The 20,795-nt window shown below is 43.5% G+C and overlaps 2 protein-coding genes and 1 long non-coding RNA gene across 3 annotated transcripts in view; 2 read left to right on the forward strand and 1 right to left on the reverse strand.

The window, feature by feature from the left end:
* LOC143508353 (immunoglobulin lambda-1 light chain-like) overlaps nucleotides 1-862 on the forward strand; it is a 2,718-nt gene extending 1,856 nt beyond the window's left edge. The window contains exon 4 of the mRNA XM_076996805.1: nucleotides 350-862. Within this exon, the coding sequence (XP_076852920.1) occupies nucleotides 350-672 (323 nt within the window). The 3' untranslated portion in view covers nucleotides 673-862. The remainder of the gene's footprint in view (nucleotides 1-349) is intronic.
* The window catches only part of LOC143508359 (uncharacterized), a 24,070-nt gene extending 11,117 nt beyond the window's left edge, over nucleotides 1-12,953 (reverse strand). The window contains exons 1-2 of the long non-coding RNA XR_013129333.1: nucleotides 12,458-12,953; nucleotides 12,003-12,115 (exon numbers count right to left, since the gene is read on the reverse strand). This is a non-coding gene — a long non-coding RNA (uncharacterized LOC143508359). The remainder of the gene's footprint in view (nucleotides 1-12,002; nucleotides 12,116-12,457) is intronic.
* Nucleotides 2,297-9,966, forward strand: LOC143508965 (uncharacterized). Its single transcript, XM_076997543.1, has 2 exons — nucleotides 2,297-2,310; nucleotides 9,216-9,966. Exons 1-2 carry the CDS (start codon nucleotides 2,297-2,299, stop codon nucleotides 9,949-9,951), a joined length of 750 nt encoding a protein of 249 aa, XP_076853658.1. The 3' UTR covers nucleotides 9,952-9,966.
* Nucleotides 12,954-20,795: the final 7,842 nt, after the last annotated feature.

Raw genomic sequence — 20,795 nt, forward strand, 5'->3', positions numbered from 1 at the left:
TGAATATTCACAGAAACAGACATTTCAGCAACGTTAGAAATACTTTTCAGTCTTCATGATGTAGTGATTACAGGTTGAGTGTTAACCTGTAATTTCTGGAACATTCCTCAAAGATTCTTATATTTTGAGTTAATTTTGAACAGTCAATACAAAACCATCTACTTATGTTTTTTTATAACTTGATTAATTTGCTCTCTGTCTTATTAAGACACAGGTAAATAAAGGTAAAACTTATTTATCATGAATACATTCATTCATTTCTATCCTAGATGGATGCCTGGGTTATTCAGATAAAGTGTGAACTTTCCTCTGTTGACAGTATTTTTTCTCCAAACTTCTCTCTGATCAGACGGTGCTCTGCCGCCTCCTGTTCTGACCCTCTTCCCTCCGTCCAGTGAAGAGCTGAAGTCTGATAGGGTCACTCTAGTGTGTGGGGTCAGTGACATGGCCACTGGCTTCTCTGATGTGCGCTGGCTCGTGGATGAGAACCCAGTCACCAGTGGAGTCCTCACTGGTTCTGCACAGCAGCAATCCAATAACCAATTCAAACTGAGCAGCTATTTGACCATCCAGAGCTCAGAGTGGAAAAACGACAAGACCATAACATGTGAAATATCTGCTGGATCTCAACTTGCATCAAGGAAAATTCAGCTGTCTAAATGCCTTGTGTGAACCAGATGAGAGTTGGTACATTTTTCAATACTTTTATGAAATAAGGCAACAACTAACAAAAGCAGTAGTTTGATCTGTAGTGAATAATTAGTGCTGACAGTATAAAGAGAAACTTCATCTTCTTATTAATCATTGTAGCGTTTGTGTTTAAGAACAAAATTGAACTTTAATAAAGTGCATAACAAAGCAGTGTCTCTGGAAATGATTAATTGTGCTGGAATACAGACAATACATGATTCACCACAGGATTACATTACATTATTGTCCTCTACATTAGATTAAAAACTTTGTATTTATTGTGATCTCCCCTCTAAAAAAATGCATGCATATTGTCAACTGAACAACGTATACTGTTAAAAAAAAAACTGTAAATGTATCATGCTAGTGTACAAAATGTTCAGATTCTTTTTTTCTACTTCAGCATTTGCACTATGAATGGTAATATTGATCACCAATAGGGGGCAGTGCAGGACCACAGAGAGGAGCGCTCGTGGAGATTTCCCCTACAGATTACACACTCCATTAATCAATGTTAACCTCCTCTCTCACTCCGGATACACCTGCAGAATACTTTTAGCTCTATGTAAATGAAGAGAGTTCTCTGTGTCTGAGTGGGAGAGACAAGCACATTTTATAGTTTAGTCCATATTTTAAAGTATTATATGCTGCATATACATAAAGTGGTAGTGGTTTTTACTGCTGAGCTAGAAGGATATGATAGTGAGAAGGGGAAACAGTAATATTAGTATGTATGTCTGAATAATTGTAATGTTTCTGAGCTTCAAATAAACTGTTACAAACAGTGACTGTTCCTGCAGACATGCAGCAACAAGCAGTGCAGTCAAAGGTTCTCCTTGTTCACAGTACAATAAGTATGAATGAATGAATGTTTATATAGCGCCTTTCTGAATACCCAAGGCGCTTTACAATTTAACACAGGTACAAGTCACAGACAACCAATCACACACACACCGGCGAGAAGCGGCAGCCAATTGCGCACAGCGTACCCTCTACCGGGATCCACAGCCCCCTGGGGGACTGAATGGGGTGCAGGAAGGGGAGAGAGGACAAATCAAATCAAAGTTTATTTGTATAGCGCTTTTCACAACCATGTTGTCACAAAGCGCTTTACAGGATTTAAAAGGTTAACAATACTATGGGTCCAAAACCCTAGTGAGCAAGCCAAAGGCGACAGTGGCGAGGAAAAACTCCCTATGATGGTGGGGAATAGGAAGAAACCTCGGGAGGACCAAGACTCAAAAGGGAACCCATCCTCCATTGGGCGGCCCGTTAACACACAAATTACACAAAATACAGACAAATACACAAGTCACACACAAATCAGGCCCTAGTGACAGAGCACCATCCTCCACTGGGCATAGAAGCACACACACATTCATGCATGCATAGACACTCAGACAACTGCTTTTTATTGAACAGAGAGACACAGATACACACTCAGGAAGAATTTGTCAGGGACTGCCAATTTATCTAACCTTCATTTCTTTGGACTGTGGGAGGAAACCCACGCAGACACAGGGAGAACATGAAAACTCCACTCAGATAGGGACCTGAACTCAAGACCCCAGTGCTGAGAAGCAAACGTGCTAACCACCAAGCCACCATGTTGCCCGACATGTACGTATGTACAAATTACATATGCATGTCTTTCAGGTCCTTTCATATGTAACTATATACATGAGGGTTTCCACAGTCTGTTTATTATCGTATTCAAGAACCTTTCCCCATATATCTATGAATCTATCTCAGTCCTACAAAGATGAGCAGGAATAGTTATTTCTTTCTAAACAATCTCTTTTGATGACCATGGAACATGTGCATGTGTCCGTCCTAAAGTCTGCAGGCTCAGAGACTCTGCAGCACATCACCAGTAGATGGAGCTCTTACTCCAATATACCCAGTTGTCCCTGTCGGACCTGATCGTTCAACTATCACACACAGAAATGCTCCGTCAGGCAAATGATTCAACTGTCAACCTGGTGACAGAATGGGAGATGTGTGAGTTAGGATACGATATACAATAAAATTCATCATATTGTAGTGTTGGCCAGGAAAGGAGTCTCACCCGAGAAGCTCATTATAACAGGAGAATGCTGTTTATTAAAGCTTCATTCATTTATTGCCTGCTCGGACTGCCCTCAATAGCAGTTACCCCACTCAGCTGCACCCACTTCACAGTGAGGGTGCTTCCAGCCTTCCCCCAGAACAAACACATATACATCCCCAAATGTTCCCCACAACTCGATAACTGAACCAAACCAAATAACTGTACATGAACTTATGCAATTAAATGAACTATTCGTACTTTTTAGTCTCTCTCACTCATCTCCCAGCATCCTCTGCTGCAGGGCCGGCGCTAGGGGGGGGCAGAGGGGGGCATTGCCCCCCCAAATTGTGTCTTTGCCCCCCCAAGCACAATGCAAGCAACGGCTTTTTTAATTATCTCTGAACCAATCACAAAAATGCATTTTGCTTTACAGCGTGAAGATATTTCCTTGCTTATTCCTGATTGGCTCTTTGAGTCATATAAAAATCGGCAGACCGCCCCAAACGGTTCAGTTCGGCAGTATATGTTCTGTTAGTGTGAGTGAAAGACAGGTATACTGGTAAACACTCTTCTGAGTTTAAACTGACTTCCACATGGTAATATTTGCTTAACTGTGGTTTTTCGTTGCTTTAATGTTACTCACCTCTTACATAGGTGTTGCTTAAATTATTTTATTAGCCGTTAGCGGTTAGGCTAATTTGGTTCTCCTAAACCTGCGCGAACGGCGGAAGCGTTTAAATACTTGCCGCGCAGTGTTGTCCGAAACGATATGTGGTAATAAAAAACAGGGGAATTAACATTTACCTGACGAATTTTAATGTTGCTTTTTCAGATTTGAAAAGTGCTGGAATTTAGGCTAAAGTACTTGAAAATGTTGAAATTGTAACTACTTCGTTTCACAACAAATATCTGTCTGAATGAACAGTTCTCTTGTCTTAGGTTAACAAATACGAGCCTCTTGTAATTCCAGGACGAAACATGAGAGAACGTGAAGACGTTAAGATTGGGCGTTTTGAAAGTGTGATTAAAAAAGCGAATTATTTTGAGTATATGTATAAATATTTAACTTAATTAAGTTTAACGTGCTGAGAAATATTGAACTGGACCTTTAAAGTGAGGTACAAGTGCTTTAATTCCACCTTGTATAGGTGTATGAACCCGGCAAACATGACATTGTTCATTGCGCTGAGGCGCGGCGCGCGCGAAGTTACAAAATTCGAGAGGTGCACGACACCGCGCGAGGCTGCTCTTTCCCCCGTGCAAGCCGTCGCGGCTCATGGTTTAAACCACATATGTCAAAGTCAAGGCCCGCGAGCAAGATCCGACCCGCGAATTGATTATCTATGGCCCCCTGGATGATATTGAATTAAGCCTGGTTTATACTCGACGCGCCGCGAGCGGCGCGAGGGTCCGCGCGGCGAAAATGACGTAATCGCGGTGGCTCCGCCCGTGCGCGAGGGCCTCGCGCGCTGTCGCGGCGCGAGGTCGTGCACCTCCCGAATTTTGTAACTTCGCGCGCGCGCCGCGCTTCAGCGCGATGGACAAAGTCATGTTTGCCGGGTTCATACACCTATACAAGGTGGAATTAATGCACTTGTACGTCACTTTAAAGGTCCATTTCAATATTTCCCAGCACGTTAAACTTAATTAAGTTAAATATTTATACATATACTCGAAATGAATCGAAATAATTCGCTTTTTTATCACATTAGTTTATGGTTGTTTATTTTCAAAACGCCCAATCTTAACGTCTTCACGTTCTCTCATGTGTCGCCCTGGAATTACAAGAGGCTCGTATTTGTTAACGTATCGTTTCGGACAACACTGCAAAGCCATATTTACGTTTGATGCCTGATGTGTATATATACGGTCTCTGGTCAGGTAAAAATGTTCTTTCCCCGTTTTTGCAGGGGTTTTTTATTCTCCACTGCCACCTATCGCCACCTATCGTTTCGGAGAACACTGCAGCGACGCTCGCGACGTTCGCCTACACCGCTCGCGCAGGGTCGCGCGAGGTGGGCGGAGCCGCGCGCTACGGTCGCTCGCGAAAGTATAAACCAGGCTTTACTATTAGAACCGGCCCGCAGGCCACAGCCGCCCGATGGTGTTTTGTACGCACAAACACTACATTCCCCACAATGCAACGGTAGCCCGCGAAGTCACTGCAGCGCGAAGCGTCGCGAGGGTCCGCGCGGCGAAAATGACGTAATCGCAGTGGCTCCGCCAGCGCAATGAACAAAGTCATGTTTGCAGGGTTCATACACCTTTATAAGGTGGAATTCAAGCACTTGTACGTCACTTTAAAGGTCCATTTCAATATTTTCCAGCACGTTAAACTTAAATATGTTAAATATTTATACATATACTCGAAATAATTCGCTTTTTATTCACATTATTTAATGGTTGTTTATTTTCCCCCAATCTTAACGTCTTCACGTTCTCTCATGTTTCGTCCTGGAATTACAACGTAATACAAGAGAACTGTTCAGTCAGACAGATATTTGTTGTGAAACGAAGTAGTTGCAGTTTAAAACATTTTCAAGTACTTTAGCCTAAATTGCAGCACTTTTCAAACCTGCAACACAAAGCAACATTAAAATTCGGAGTCGCGCACTATGGTCACTCGCGAAAGTATAAACCTAAATCAGCAGTCAGAGCAGACATCAACGTTCAGCTATCCCCCTTCTCAAAAATGACTAAACGTAAGGTGGACACTGAGAACGGGTTTCAAGCCAGGTGGGAGGCAGAGTACATGTTCACGGAGGTAAAAGGTAAACCTGTGTGTCTTCATGTGATTTTTCTTTGAAGGAAGTTTGCTTTTATCTGTTTGCCTGTTTGCTTTTAAAATGTTTTCACTTGAAATTACTGACAGATCCATAAGAAAATAGTGCTTTATTCATTTAAACATTAAATAATATACACTGTGTTAGGTCTTGGTTCAATAGGCTATGTGCAATCATTTCAATATGTTTTAATAAACATTGAACCAGTCCGGCCCTCGGCTTGTAGCAAATTTGTTTTTTTGGCCCTCTGTGTTTTTGACTTTGACATCCCTGGTTTAAACGATTCCTCGCCATCACAGCCAGTATTGTTATACTGTGCATAAATACCGCATTGTACCAGTGTAACCAGGTTGATCTGTCACTTGTATAATTACACAAAATGTACTGTATTTGTTTATCTGTTTATCTAGTTGTGAATGGGGTTGTTAAGCTGTGACGCATCATCTTTGCGAAACGTCACGTCCGGGTCCAAACACTCGCTGCATTGAGTCCCTTAATATGCCGCAGTGCTGTGTGCCCTGCTGTTTTAACAGATCCGAGTCTAAAACAACGACCCTTTTGTCTTTCTACCGCTTTCCTTGCAATGAGAAAGAGAGAAGAAAATGGGTGCAGTTGATAAGGTAAGTTCTATTTCTAAAAAATATCTTGACAGTGCCTCCGTGGGCGCTAATGCTAGCTAGCTAACCCCACAGAGAAAAAAAAGCCAACTTGCCCCTTTTTGGATTGCTTGATATTCTAGCTATGGGTTTAATACAATGTTTCTTGCCACATACAGATATTTTAGTTCTTGTTTTGTTTTATTTGTTGTCCAGCTAAAGTAAAGCTAAAGTAAAGATAGCTCTGGTTAACTTAGCTAGTGGCGCTAACACTAGCTAGATTAGCTAGCTCGTAAAAGGCAACACCAGGATATCTTTTTGGATATCCTTGATATATTGTATGGATACACACACAACGGTTAGCTGATCAGGAGTGTCCGTAAAAATACCAAGCAAAAATACAGCTGATGCTACTGTTGCATCCTATATTTACCTTTTTCAGTATGCATATACATTACTGCTTAGCCCGTTTCCATTAGTTTATTACTGCCGTACACTTACCATACATAATTCTCACATTTTATTGCAATATATATATATATATATATATATATATATATATATATATATATATATATATATATATATATATTAGGGGTGGGACGCGATCAAAAAAATTAATCGAATTAATTACAAGCGTTGTAATTAATTAATCGCATTTTAATCGCATTTCAATATTTAACGTGAGAAATATTAATTTAAGTTTGAATGATGAATGAATCAATGAACATAAGCATAAACTTCAACATCTTGTTTATTTTTCCACCAGTCTACTACACAGACCAATAGATGAGTGCAGAAAACAGAGCAAACAGTTTTCAGAACACTGGAAATTCTGACCAAAAATATTTAATTTTGGGAGCTTTGCTCATGATATTGGAAGAATAAGAAGAATTGAAGTAAATCAGATGTTTTTTAATACCATTTTAGATGGTAGACTTTTTCTTTAATTTCCCAGGCCTCTTACACAGGTATCTCCATAGTGCCTAGTGATCTTCTGCATGCTCAAAGCAAATGACTGGATCTTTCATTCATCATCTATAATATGAGCTGTCACACCAAGATAATTCTTGTTGCTAACAGAGGTCCAGTGATCCCCAGTCAGAGCCACATTTAGGGCACTCTTCACAATAACCAAATAATGTGATGCGTAAAGTATTGTAATGATCCTTAAGGGATTATTGGGTTACTGTTTCTTTAAGTTAAGTTGTGTGTGCGAGTGGAAAAGTGCGCGAGGAGCGAGAGTGAGAGAGAGAGAGGATTCGGTTATTTTTCTTGAGTGAGTTCGCTTGTATTAATGTTTAAATAAAAGAGACGAGTTGTCAACAGTAAACTGTCCTGGTATTTAACCAACGTTACAGTATAAACGCCTCCGCCGCTCGTGCGAGGTGTGCGGATTCGCGCGCGTCACTAGCGAAAGTTTAATCCAGTCTTGATTGGGTTTAAGCAGTTTTAATGGTCCAATGAAGGTAATTTAAAAACCAGGACATTTCCTCACTTTAAAAAACCCCGGGACAGGATGTGAAATACGGACGTTTGTTCACCCTATCGTACTAGGAATACATTTATCAGCTAAGTGATCATTACTGACCTGCGCATTAGTACCAACATGTTTTGCGTTGAGGCGGTAACGAAGGGTGGAAGTGCTCGTGTGATAAGCGAACTCCTTCCTACATAAAATGCAAATAACACTATATTTATTTTTACTTCCATCTGGACGTTTCTTATATTTATATTTCCCATCCACCAGCGTAGCGTCTTCACTCATCTCCATCATGCTCATCTTATTGTGCGTCCATATAATCTGTATGTCTGGAACTCGTGCACTGAGAAACATTCACGGTGCAAAAGTGTCTCATGCGTTAAATGCGTTAATTTTTTTAGTGCGTTAATTTTCCTGTAATTAATTAATCGAAATTAACGCGTTAAAGTCCCACCACTAATATATATATACACACACACACACACACAATTTTATAAGGTCCTTATTTCTTTAGCACTTTCTTAGAGGAACCCAAGTAAGCTGTGACTAATGATTAATGATAATTTTTTCTTCTTTTACAGATGTGAAAACTTCACCCCAAACTGCAACTCCAGGGTGTGTAGTTGGCACTTTCCCAATGGCAAAGCTGCTGGACCTTCGCGATTCACTTGGAACCAGGGAAAGGCTTTTCATTTTCCTGACCACCCCAGCAATCCCCCTAAGCAGAAGAAGCAGATTGTCCCTTCCAGTGATGATGCAACAGACACAGGACACACAGCTGACATGGCAACCCCACAAACCCCTACTACATCCCAACCAAGTCTTGTCATGCTTGAGGTTGAGAATGACATGCTTAGAGAAGAGAACAAAAAATTGAAAGAACAGTTGGAGAAACAAAAGCAAACAGACCCTCCAGAAAGTTGCGATGTTGCGATTTGCAACTTCAACGCAACTTCAAGCAAACCCCGCGAATTCAGGGCGGTGTTGCAACTTCAGCCAATCACCGCAACTTTCCCGCAAATTTGACCAATCACTGATGTCGTCTTGATGTGACGTCGACAAACTCCCGCCTTACCTCCGTATATACGTTCAAGAGGAGCAGACTGAAAGCAGCATGAGCGACGAAAATAACGGGAAAAAGATCGGGAAAAGCAGTATCCGGGTACACTACATGAAAACGGGGATAAACTGTCCAGATCCGACCCACGAATTGATTATCTATGGCCCCCTGGATGATATTTAATTACTATTAGAACCGGCCCGCAGGCCACAGCCGCCCGATATTGTTTTGCACCCACAAACACTACATTCCCCACAATGCAACGGTAGCCCGCGAAGTCACTGCAGCGCACAAGCGGCGAGGGTCTGCGATAAAGTTTATAAGTTTAAACTTTGAACTGAGATAAAGTTTAAAGTCAGAGATAAAATTTATCTCTGATCCATATCTATGAGTTACTAGTTCGCTCTGGCGCCAACCACTGGCGATCGATGTCGATATAATACTTAATTTGTGTCCATTTTACAGGCCGCCCGGTAACAACTTACGTTCGCTAACCCCGCCCCCCCTCCCCGTCAACAATTAATGTTCGCCACCCCCCAACCTTTTCTTTCAGTCAGATTTCCTCCCATCTCAACAAAGTCCAATACTACACTGGATTACCTGATGCTGCCACAGTATTTTTTTTGGAAGCACTTCTTTCTAGATTTGAGCTACAGTATCATTCTGATTGGACTGTCCAAATTATGCCCCTTATTGATCAGTTACTCCTTACTTTGATGAAGCTTAAATTGAATTGTGGCCATGTAGACCTTGCAACAAGGTTTAATTGTAGCACAGCAACTGTAACTAACATCTTTACCACCATCATCTGTGCTCTGTATGATATTTTGTATGTCGGTCTACTTGAAAACATCCCCTCCACGGCCAAGAATCAGACTTCGCTGCCAGACTGCTTCCGACCTTTTCCTAACTGTAGAATAGTCCTTGACTGCACAGAGGTTGCTGTCTCCAACACAGAGAGGCTTGACACACAGTGTCATTTGTACAGCCACTACAAAGGACGGACCACGCTAAAGGCACTAATTGGTGTGGCTCCCAATGGTGTGATTACTTTTGCCAGTAACCTGTACGGTGGGAGCGCCTCAGACAAGTCAATAACAGCTGACAGTGGACTTCTCCAACATCTACAAGCAGGTGATCTGGTTATTGCAGACAAGGGCTTCACAATTCGGGACATTTTGCCAGAGGGAGTTCTTCTTAACACCCCGTCTTTCTTGCTCAACGGACAGTTTACACAGGAGGAAGTGAACAATAACAGACTTCTCCTGTGCAAGTGTGACCCTTGTTAAGGTGAGCTGTAAGCTCGACTACGCCACCTGGGGAGTTTCACCCCAGGAAATATAACCCAAAAGCACACAGGTTCATTTAAAGAAAAGGGCAGAGACGTGAAATTTGGTTCAGTGTACAACTTTTTACTTAAAGGTAAAATTGGAAATAACATTAAAATGCACAGCTTTATTAATAACTTGGTTTTAAGAAAATCACAATTTAGAATAAAGTAAAAATTGTTAAAATACCAACACAGGGGTACTGGCAGTGCTAGGTCTCATTGTAGTATTATCATACATATACTTAAAACTGGCTTCAGACCTTCAATGATTATCCTGGTAACGACTGTACCACACACACACATACACACAGCTTTCAAAAACCTCAAAAGGTGATGACTCCAACCACAGCAGACCAAAGTGTAAAGGTGAAAGATTATCCCCGAAGGGTAACCAGCCATCCAGGAAACACCCGTGCACAGAAGTATTCTGACGAACAGATAAAAGACATGAATGATTAATACACTATTATAACCTTAAAACTCACTGCAGCCAGTATCCCTAATGTTAATTTAAAAAAGAGAGATCAAGTTCACATAGAACGAAGAAAAGAAATCTAATACCGCTCAGGGGTTAATTCAAAAGAAACAAAATCAAGAGAACTAAACTAAATAAACGGAAGAATCACAAAAAGTTTAATTATAATCAAATAAACAAAATAACTGAAACATTATAACGCTGATTTAACCCCCACAAAAACAACCAAGGCAAAACAGCAGAAGACTAGGGGAGGCTCTGCTCAGCGCCACCTAGGCCCTTCCCGTGGCGACACTCCAGAACTCCTAATTAAAAACAACATTTTAAGTAAATTAAAAATAAGCTATATTTAAACAAGTGATATGAAAAACCACATCTACTGAGCCCACATACCTTCAAGCTTGATTTACCATTACATAGGACCCCTTGCTCCAATTGCAATGCTTCCAGTGTCTGAGATAATAAAACCAGGATTCCCGTGCCTTACGACGCGGTTTTCTAAGCACACCCGTTTTCAAGCACGCCAAGGGATATACCTAAACATGACGTAACTCGCTGTAAGTTGTACATCCTATAATGGTTAAACCCCAAACAAATAGGTGGAAAGTAACTCCAAATGCCTACCTTTCAGCCAGTAGCACTCACATCAATGTAACCGGTCACTTTATACGCGACGTTCCACGTTTAGGCTGCAGCTAACGGCTAGCAGCGTGGTGCGACAACAGAGGGAGGACGCCTGCTTTCCGGCAGAATCCCCTATACATTAATGGGTTCGCGTCACTTTAAAAGCACATTAAACATATACAAGGCACGGAAACGACAGACATACCTTAGCACACCGTCTCAGCAGCAAGTCCCGCAGTAACACGGCCCAAATAATAAGGGAAGCACGAGCTTAGCCCAAAGCGTGCTCACTGTGTATATATACTGGTGCTAAATGACCAAACAACCCGCGCAACACAGAGGGGAGGGGGGAAGCCACTCCCTAACTACGGTGGCTGCCCAAGCCCAGAAACCACTAGGCAGCCCTGTGACAGCTCTGCCTGTTACACAAGGATACATGTGGAGCGGTCTATTCAGAGGCTGAAACTGTTTTGCATTTTGGACCACATCCCTTACCAGTACAGGAAAAATATTAACAAGATACTGAAAGTATGTGTGTGTCTTACAAATTTGCAAACCCCAATTCTCCGTGAAATTCAATGAAATATCTGATGTATGTAAATCAGTTAGCAGGACAGTGGCAAATTAAAACATGTTTACAATTATTGTGACTGAAGAATGATTTATACAACTTTGCAGAAAACCTTTATTAAAAAAGTAAAACCAGATTAAAATGTTTGTCTTTTTTACATTCAGGAACATGTTAGTGTTGTGATGTGCTACAACCTAATTCACCATAACTCAATCTGCACTTGTAATGCATTGAACAATATGTAATCGCTTTATCCCAGTCAAAATACTCAATGTAGTGCAATTGTGCTGTTTCTGGTAATGTGAAGGGCATATTAGAGTACAAAATACAGAAGTCATACCTGAGGCGGTTCAGAACTCAAAATCCACCCCATTCCAGTAAAACGCCCAAGCTGTGACAAAGATGCCAGGGCCCATTCCTTGTCATGTTGTGTGACAGGTCTTTTGATTCCAGCTTAAATAAAATGGAGTAACATTAGTAATTATGACTTATTTTATTACACACCTTTAATTGTAGATTTGTAAAACATGCAATATACACTATAGTCTCTCTCTAGTCTGCTCTAAAATAGATTAACAAATTGTGAGAGTTTATCAGAACTATTCAATTAATAAAAGTTAATCTCACAAAATTCAATGGCTTTGAAATTACATGGTTCAGGTGTGTTGCCAGCAGGCTGAATGTGAGGGGCTGAATGTCCTCCAGGACCAGGTTTGGAAACCGCAACTTAAAACTGCATAGCGTTAAGCTAATAAACTATGCAACATTGACATCAATTGCAAATTATTTACTAACCTCGTGATGTGGATGGGGCCATCTCAGATACTCTCTTGGCTGCAATTTCGTCCGTTTTCGGTGTCTTCGCCCTTTTCCACACGCATTCCACATCGGTGCGGGACACGTTTTTCTCCACCCAAATCAACAAGGCTGCCATATGATGGCACTTGTCTTTACCGATTGGGCAAACGCAGCTGCTGTACCTCACTGCCTGACCCTCAACGTGTACCTGTATTAAACGTTATTTGACCCATACTCACTTCAGTCACCACACCTCAACCTCAATTCACCTCAACTCACCTCAACCTCGTAAATCGTCTTTTTCATGGACGCCTGGACTCTACCCCTAAATATACCACCTGGGAGAACAGATACACTTAGTACTCTATTGGAGTTGAAAGAGTTTAGACCTTTTTTAACCCACAATGGTGCCTCACTAAAGAACGAAGTTATCGTAAACAGGTTTACAGGCTCCGCCATCCTTGTTTGTTTGGACCCGGAAGCGGCTGAAACGTCACGCGTGTCGTCACACTTAACAAGCGGATATGTGGGATCCAGACTCCTCCCCTTTCTGTTTTCTTCTTTTGTGGTGTTTCCCCCCAAGTATAAATAGCGACCACCCATCTTAACTCCCCCCTTTTCATTTTAATATCGTGGGAGAGGTATGTCACTATTTGTTATCCACCCATTTTATTTCAGTTATGGTGGTGATGGGGAAATGTTTTACAAATCTGTTATTTGTGCTTCACTCACTTTTCTTCTATTATGTTTTTAGAGTGCTGGAGTGAGTTTGTCAGCACTGTTCAATGCACTTGTTATGTATCAACAGGTATGTGCAGCAAGGCATGCGCGTTGCGCGCGCGTGCCCCTTTTCATTTTAATATCGTGGGAGAGAGTGCTGGAGTGAGTTTGTCAGCACTGTTCAATGCACTTGTTATGTATCAACAGGAGTGGCTGATCGAATAAAAAGAAGATCGCCCTACAAAGATTGCATGTGGCACATAATTTTTACACAACGCAGAAACACACCGGTCACACTTGGTGCCGTTCGACCCTCCACTTCGCAGACCTGCGTTCATCAGTTGGCGCGGACTGCTGCACCCCACCTGTCATCGCGGGCCGCACTTCTGGATCTTCCCTGCTGCTCTAGCTGCTGCTAGCCGTGCCTTTGGACAGTGTTGCATTCATCAGGTTTTATTTTTCTTTCTCTTTTCTTTTCTCAAAGTTAGCGATCGCGCGGTTTGTTGCTGATATCGCAAGCGAGTGATTATCCGTTATTTTTGAATGTATATGTCCCGGTATATGTTATATTGATGGTCGTTGGTCCGACGAAAGTTTTATGTTTGATTTGGATTTTTATAATTTTTTTTCCTTCGTGTGTCGCATGCTATATTTGAGCGGGAAGTTTGTTTTTTTTCTCTTTCTCCTTCTCTCCCTCGCGACTGTACAGTACTCTAGCTTCACTCCTTTTAGCGCCATTTTGAGTTAGCCCGTTTCGCTTGCTGTTAAAAAAAAAAAAACGACTGCCGTTACTATGGCTGAACAGAATTTTAAGGAGCCTTCGGATGCACTTGGTTTGGGAAGGGGTAGGAAATTATTTTCTTTTGGTAGGGGCAGACCAGTAGCCGATAGCGAATATGAACACGATATTCACCATCCGGATATACCGACGTCGGACCCAGTGGCTAGTTCCACCCCTATTGTTAATACACGGACTCGGCCCACCCAGGTTATTTCGACTGAGGCGTTTAGCAGTATGATCGCAGATCTAGCTAAGGACATTGGCGAGAATGTGGCTGCGAGTCTTGCCGCCATTGGCCTCCCTAGCCCTCCCACACAGAGGACTGCGAGCAGCCAATCAGGCCCTTCTGATCCATCCCAGTTGAAGATTGTGGTCCAATCAGAAACTAAAGCACCGCCATACTTTAGGGGAGATGGTACAGATGCATTCTGTATCCAAGAATGGGAGGATATGATGAAGTGCTACTTATCTAGGTCCAATTGTGAGACACATGCAGAGAGGTTTGATCTGACTATGTCCAGATTGTCAGGCAAGGCTAGAGACGTAGTGAAAGTATCTCTTCGTTGCCGACCGGAGCTAGGTGATGCTGACCTACCGGCTGCAGTGTTTGATATCCTCAGGCGCAACTTTAGCAAACTGGCCTACTCTAGTCTACCCATGAAGGATTTTTATAACACTTTGCCACAGCCCGGTGAATGTGCTATGGATTACTGGATCTGCTTGAACAAATCTATTGATGCAGCTAACGAGTGTCTCCGCAGGAGGGGTAAACTAGTTGAGGATGCTGGTGCTGAGGTTGCCATGATGTTCGTCACTCACTGTCCTGATCCCAACCTCTTTCTAACATTTCAACTAAAGCCACCAGAGGAATGGACTGCGGCCGAGGTACAGAGACGTCTGGACAACCATGTTGGACAGACTAGAGGTTTGATGGTTCAGTCCCAGCAAACTATGAGCATGGTCTGCTCTGCCCAGACTCAAATTAACCCCACTTGCCAATACACACGTGACTCCCCTGTAGCGGTTGGTGGGCCAGTGAATCATTTCAATTCCCCATCCGGTCCTGTTAGTGATCAGGATCAGGTTCAGCCTGTAGTAGGTCAGCAGAGCCATCTTTCGCCCGGCACTCCCGTTATGCAAACGTCATGTGCTACTCCAGCACCGTCTGCGGCCGAGCATGCTACTCAGCAATTGGTGGGTGTATCAGGTTCAACCTGACAGAGTTTTGTCTTTGTGCACTTCATCTGTTGGCAGCAACCCGCATGCTCGTGAGCGGTTTGACCGATCTCAGGGCCGGCGAGACTGGCAGCAAGCTGCATGTAGAGTCTGTAAATCAGCAGAGCACACAACACACGCACACTGCAAGTTGTTTAGGTTGTGTCTTACCTGTTTCAAATCTGGCCACATGAAGCGCGATTGCCCGTTAGTGGCTCAGCAGTCACCCAGACCCGTGCCTCTTCCAATTCAGCAGTCACCCAGACCCGTGCCTCTCCCATCTGATGCTGATTTAAACTAGCTAGCCCATGTGATGAGAGGGTAAACATGGACGGCATTAGGGACACCCTCACTGAAGTGCTGGACCCATTTTCTATATATATGAACTGTTGTGAAAGCTTTCCTAATGATAAAGTCATTTTTGAGGGCTCGCAGAAGCTTGGGGGAGCTAGTGAATTGTTCTATACTCCGGTTTTAGTAAATGGTCAGGTAAATCTGAGAGGGATGCTTGATTCTGGGAGCATGTCATGCACTATGAGTACTGAAGCGCTGAACAAAATAAGGGCCGCTGGTATAGTGTTGAATCCTCAGCCTGTCCCAGAGAGAGTAGTGTTTGTTGGCTGTGGTGGCCTCCTTACGCAACCGGATTGTATCTATGAGTTGGATATTGAAGTCTGTGGTGGTAAATTTACAGTGCCAACATTTCTAGTATCAGGGCAGCGGGATGAGTTGATTGTGGGCAGTAATGTACTCCGCCCTATTATCCAAATGATGAAATCTGATCCGAAATACTGGCAGTTAGTGTCCTCTAAGAGTACGGACCCAGAGTGTGAACAGTTCCTCCAGCTCCTGAGCTGTGTTTCCCAATGGCAGGGTTCAGATGACCCAGACAAGATTGGCACAGTGAAATTGAGGCAAGCAGTCACCCTGCTGCCTCGTCATGAACACATAGTGTGGGGCAAGCTGCCACCCTCGTCCCCTATGTCCCCGGGCAGCACAGTTATCGTTGAACCCTCGTCCACCCATTCCTCTCCGAGGAACATATTGGTTGGGCGGGTTGTGACACCTATGTGGGGAGACCGGTGGATACCAGTGAAAATCTTAAATCCCACGCATGTGCCTGTGTTGTTGAAACGCAATACAAAAATTGCTGACGTCTTTGCATGTACTGCATTGGAGGACTTGCCTCTTTTTCAGGGCCTATGTGAAACTCGTTGTGTTCAGTCAGAGACGCCACTTGAACCATCGCGCTCTTTGTCTGATTATGTGCGACAACTTGAGGACTGTGGGCTATCTGATATTGACATCAGGGGTTGTGAGGTATCAGATGAGTGGCGGAAGAGACTAGCTGACCTAGTACTGTCTTATCAGGACATATTCTCCAGAGGCAAGCTGGACTGTGGTGAAGCGAAGGACTTTGTGCACCGCATTCATCTCACTGATGAACAACCCTTCCGGCTACCGTACCGCCGTGTGCCCCCGGCACATTATGAACACTTGAGGGAAGTGTTGAGTGACATGGAGATGAAGGGCATTATCAGTAAGTCCATCAGCGAATATGCTTCGCCTCTAGTCATGGTGTGGAAGAAGTCTGGTGACATGAGGATATGCACAGACTTCCGCCGGCTTAATGCAAAAACAGTTAAGGATGCCCACCCTCTGCCACATCAAGCTGACTGCTTGGCATCACTTGGTGGTAATGCATTCTTTTGTTCTATGGATTTAACGTCGGAGTTTTACAACATCCCCCTTCATAGATCTGACAGGCATTACACAGCTTTCACCACGCCTTTGGGTCTGTACGAATATAACCGTCTCCCACAAGGTTTGTGTAACAGCCCGGCGTCGTTTACGAGAATGATGCTCAGCATCTTTGGTGATCTAAATTTTTCCAGTCTGCTATGCTACCTTGATGACTTGTTGGTGTTTGCACCCTCCGAAGGGGAGGCCCTGGAAAGGCTGGAAATAGTTTTCCGCCGTTTGAGAGCCAATAATTTAAAATTGGCGCAGAAAAAATGTCACTTCCTCAGACGGTCGGTGCAGTTTTTGGGTCATGTGGTGGATGCGAGTGGAGTCTCTGTTGATCAAGGGAAAATTGAGGTCATTTCCAACTTCCGAAAGGAAGACCTCATGGATTCAGATGGCTGCACCCCGTCACAGCGGAAAGTGCGCTCCTTCCTTGGCATGGTGTTATTTTACCAGCACTTCATCCCGGGGTGTTCTCAGATTGCCAAACCACTGTATGCACTGACAGCGGGTCAGAAGAAGAGAATTAAAGGATATGGAGGCGGTAAGGCTGGTACATATCGGGTGTTGTGTCCTCATGACTGGACTCCAGAGTGCGAAAGAGCATTTGAGGAGCTTAAGTCTGCGCTTTTGAACTGCGTGGTCCTGGCTCACCCTGATTTTGGGAGGCCTTTTATTCTTTCAACTGATGCTTCACTGCAGGGGTTGGGTGCAGTTTTGTCACAGGTTCCACCTGGTGGAGACAAGGCTAGGCCTGTTGCCTTCGCCAGCAAGTCTCTCAGTCGCAGCCAAACAAAATACCCAGCACATAGGCTCGAATTTTTGGCCTTGAAATGGGCTGTGTGCGAAAAATTCAGCCACTGGCTTAAGGGCCACAAATTTACTGTGTGGACCGATAATAACCCCTTAACTTATATTTTGACCAAGCCAAAACTGGACGCCTGTGAGCAACGGTGGGTTTCCAAACTCGCCCCGTACTGTTTTGACATCAAATACGTCCCTGGCAGACACAATGTGGTTGTGGACGCACTGAGTAGAGTTCCTTTTGTGAAACCTCTGTCCCAACGCCTCCTGTCAGAACCGTATTCTGCGTTGCTTGATCAGGTCTGTGATGTGGGAGATGAGAATGTGCAGAGTGCGTTTAATTTAACCTGTCAGCCTCAATCCCTGGAAAATCCACCTGACTCGAATGCTGATGAAGTCACCATGTCAGAAGGTGAAACCTCTGCCTTAATGTCTTCTGTTAGAGACTGGGATGCAGGTCCCTCACAGCATGCTGCGTCTCTGGTTGATCACCTGTCATCAGTGGCTCCACCTAGTCAGGACGTTTTCTCTGAGTTGCCTTTGACTGATCTCCTTTCCCATCAGGAGTCAGATCCTGTTGTTTCCAGGGTAGCCTTCTATGTTGGGAGGCGACGCCGACCTTCAAGGCGTGAGCGTTGTGGTGAATGTGTGCAGACCCTTAGGATTCTGAAACAGTGGGATAAACTCACATTTTTGAATGGCATACTCTACCAAGTCACAAGAAACCCTATGACTAAACACAAGAGGTTCCAGTTTGTTGTACCTAACTCCCTGAAATCGCTGGTCCTGTCTGGTGTTCATGACAACGCGGGTCACCAAGGTCAACCACGCACTCTTTCTTTAGCTCGCCAGCGCTTCTTCTGGTATGATATGGAGAGGGATATTCGTGACCATGTAAGAAACTGTCACAGATGTGTTCTCAGTAAAACTTTAGAGCCTGCAGCAAGAGCCCCTTTGGAGAGTATTAAGACCTGCGCTCCATTGGAACTTGTATGCATTGATTTTTGGTCAGCTGAGGACAGCAACAACAAATCTGTAGATATTTTGGTGATCTCTGATCATTTCACTAAATTGGCACATGCGTTTCGATGTCAAGACCAAACTGCACGGACCGTTGCAAAGAAGCTTTGGGATGAATTTTTTTGTGTTTACGGTTTCCCTCAGCGCATTCACTCCGACCAGGGAGCAAACTTCGAGAGCGAGCTAATTGCGGAGCTCCTTAATTTGTGTGGTGTTCAGAAATCTCACACGACTCCTTACCACCCTATGGGCAATGGACAAACGGAGAGGTTTAACCGTTCTCTCGGTAACATGTTGCGGTCTTTACCTCCAGGATCTAAACAGAAATGGCCGCAGATGATTCAGTCGATGACGTTTGCATACAACTGCACTGCCCATGAGACCACCGGATTTGCACCATTCTATTTGATGTTCGGTAGGGTTCCCAGGTTACCGGTTGACCTCCTGTTTAAAAATGTCCTTCATGATAGTGACGTCTGTGATTATAACGCCTATGTTACATCTCTGGTGGATAATTTGCGTTCTGCCATGCTTTTAGCGCAGCGTAACAGCATGAAAGAACAGAAACAGCAGTCTGACCAGTATAACAAAAAGACCAAGGGTCTTCCACTCTCTTGGGGATCAAGTACTGGTAGCTAACAAAGGGGTTAAGGGGAAACGGAAGCTTTCTGATAAGTGGGAGCCAGTTCTTTACACGGTGGTAGCCTCAAAGCCTAATCTGCACGTTTACAAGATCAGGGACCGAGAGGGAAATGAGCGTGTGGTGCACCGCAACCTACTTCTTGATGTGAGCTTCTTGCCTGTCACTACAGACACAGACGGTTGTGACTTTCACCCTGCTGGTGATTTTGCTAGTGATGTAACTGGCTCTGATGCACGTGAGACTGAAGTGACCGTTGTGGACACTGGAGCAGCCACTGCTGCATCTTCTCTAGCCGCTTCTCCCTCTTGGTGCGGTAATGATGACCGCACAGCATCATGGGTTCAACAGCAACCTTCTGCTGTGTCGAGCTATACTGTGGAATCAGATTCCTGTCCTGAGTCCTGGTCCTCTGTCCCTGAAGGGCCAGTTGATTCAGATGCTACTGTAGATCACCTGCCTGTTCTCCACTTCATTTGTCCTTCTGACGAGCACAGCACCGACTTGAGTAGTATGTTCACCTCACGTTTTGGTAGGGTGCTCAGACCTGTTTGCCGTTTGATAGAGTCTATGACTCAAAGAGAGTCGCTAATTGACACTGAGAATGTTCGCTCACCTTTAATGAATGTGTGAATTTTTATATATATTATTATTTTTATTTTTATTATTATTATTATTATTATTATATATACTCTTTTCTCCACCTGCTGTTTGATGGATAGTTGTTTGCTTGTTTTTTTTTTTCCTCATGTGTTTTTATTTCCACTTTATTGGAGGACAGCTCCTCCTAGGATTTCCCAGTAATTGTATGTGACATGCATTTTGAGGTGTAAATGGCACCTCTTTGTGTCTATGGGGTATCCTGGGGCCTTGCCGGGCGCCAGGCGGTCCTCAGGTCTCCTAGCCCTTCATTTGGGTAGCGTTTTGCTGACATATGTCACCGTTTTCTTACTGGTTCATGTAATATTGCTGTGTGTTTTTGTGCGTCTTGTGATTTTGTGTAATTCTGGGGGGTGAATGTAACCAGGTTGATCTGTCACTTGTGTATAATTACACAAAATGTACTGTATTTGTTTATCTGTTTATCTAGTTGTGAATATGTGGAATCCAGACTCCTCCCCTTTCTGTTTTCTTCTTTTGTGGTGTTTCCCCCCAAGTATAAATAGCGACCACCCATCTTAACTCCCCCCTTTTCATTTTAATATCGTGGGAGAGGTATGTCACTATTTGTTATCCACCCATTTTATTTCAGTTATGGTGGTGATGGGGAAATGTTTTACAAATCTGTTATTTGTGCTTCACTCACTTTTCTTCTATTATGTTTTTAGAGTGCTGGAGTGAGTTTGTCAGCATTGTTCAATGCACTTGTTATGTATCAACAGGTATGTGCAGCAAGGCATGCGCGTTGC

The sequence above is a fragment of the Brachyhypopomus gauderio genome, chromosome 2 (genome assembly GCF_052324685.1).
Source record: "Brachyhypopomus gauderio isolate BG-103 chromosome 2, BGAUD_0.2, whole genome shotgun sequence".
NCBI lineage: Eukaryota > Metazoa > Chordata > Actinopteri > Gymnotiformes > Hypopomidae > Brachyhypopomus > Brachyhypopomus gauderio.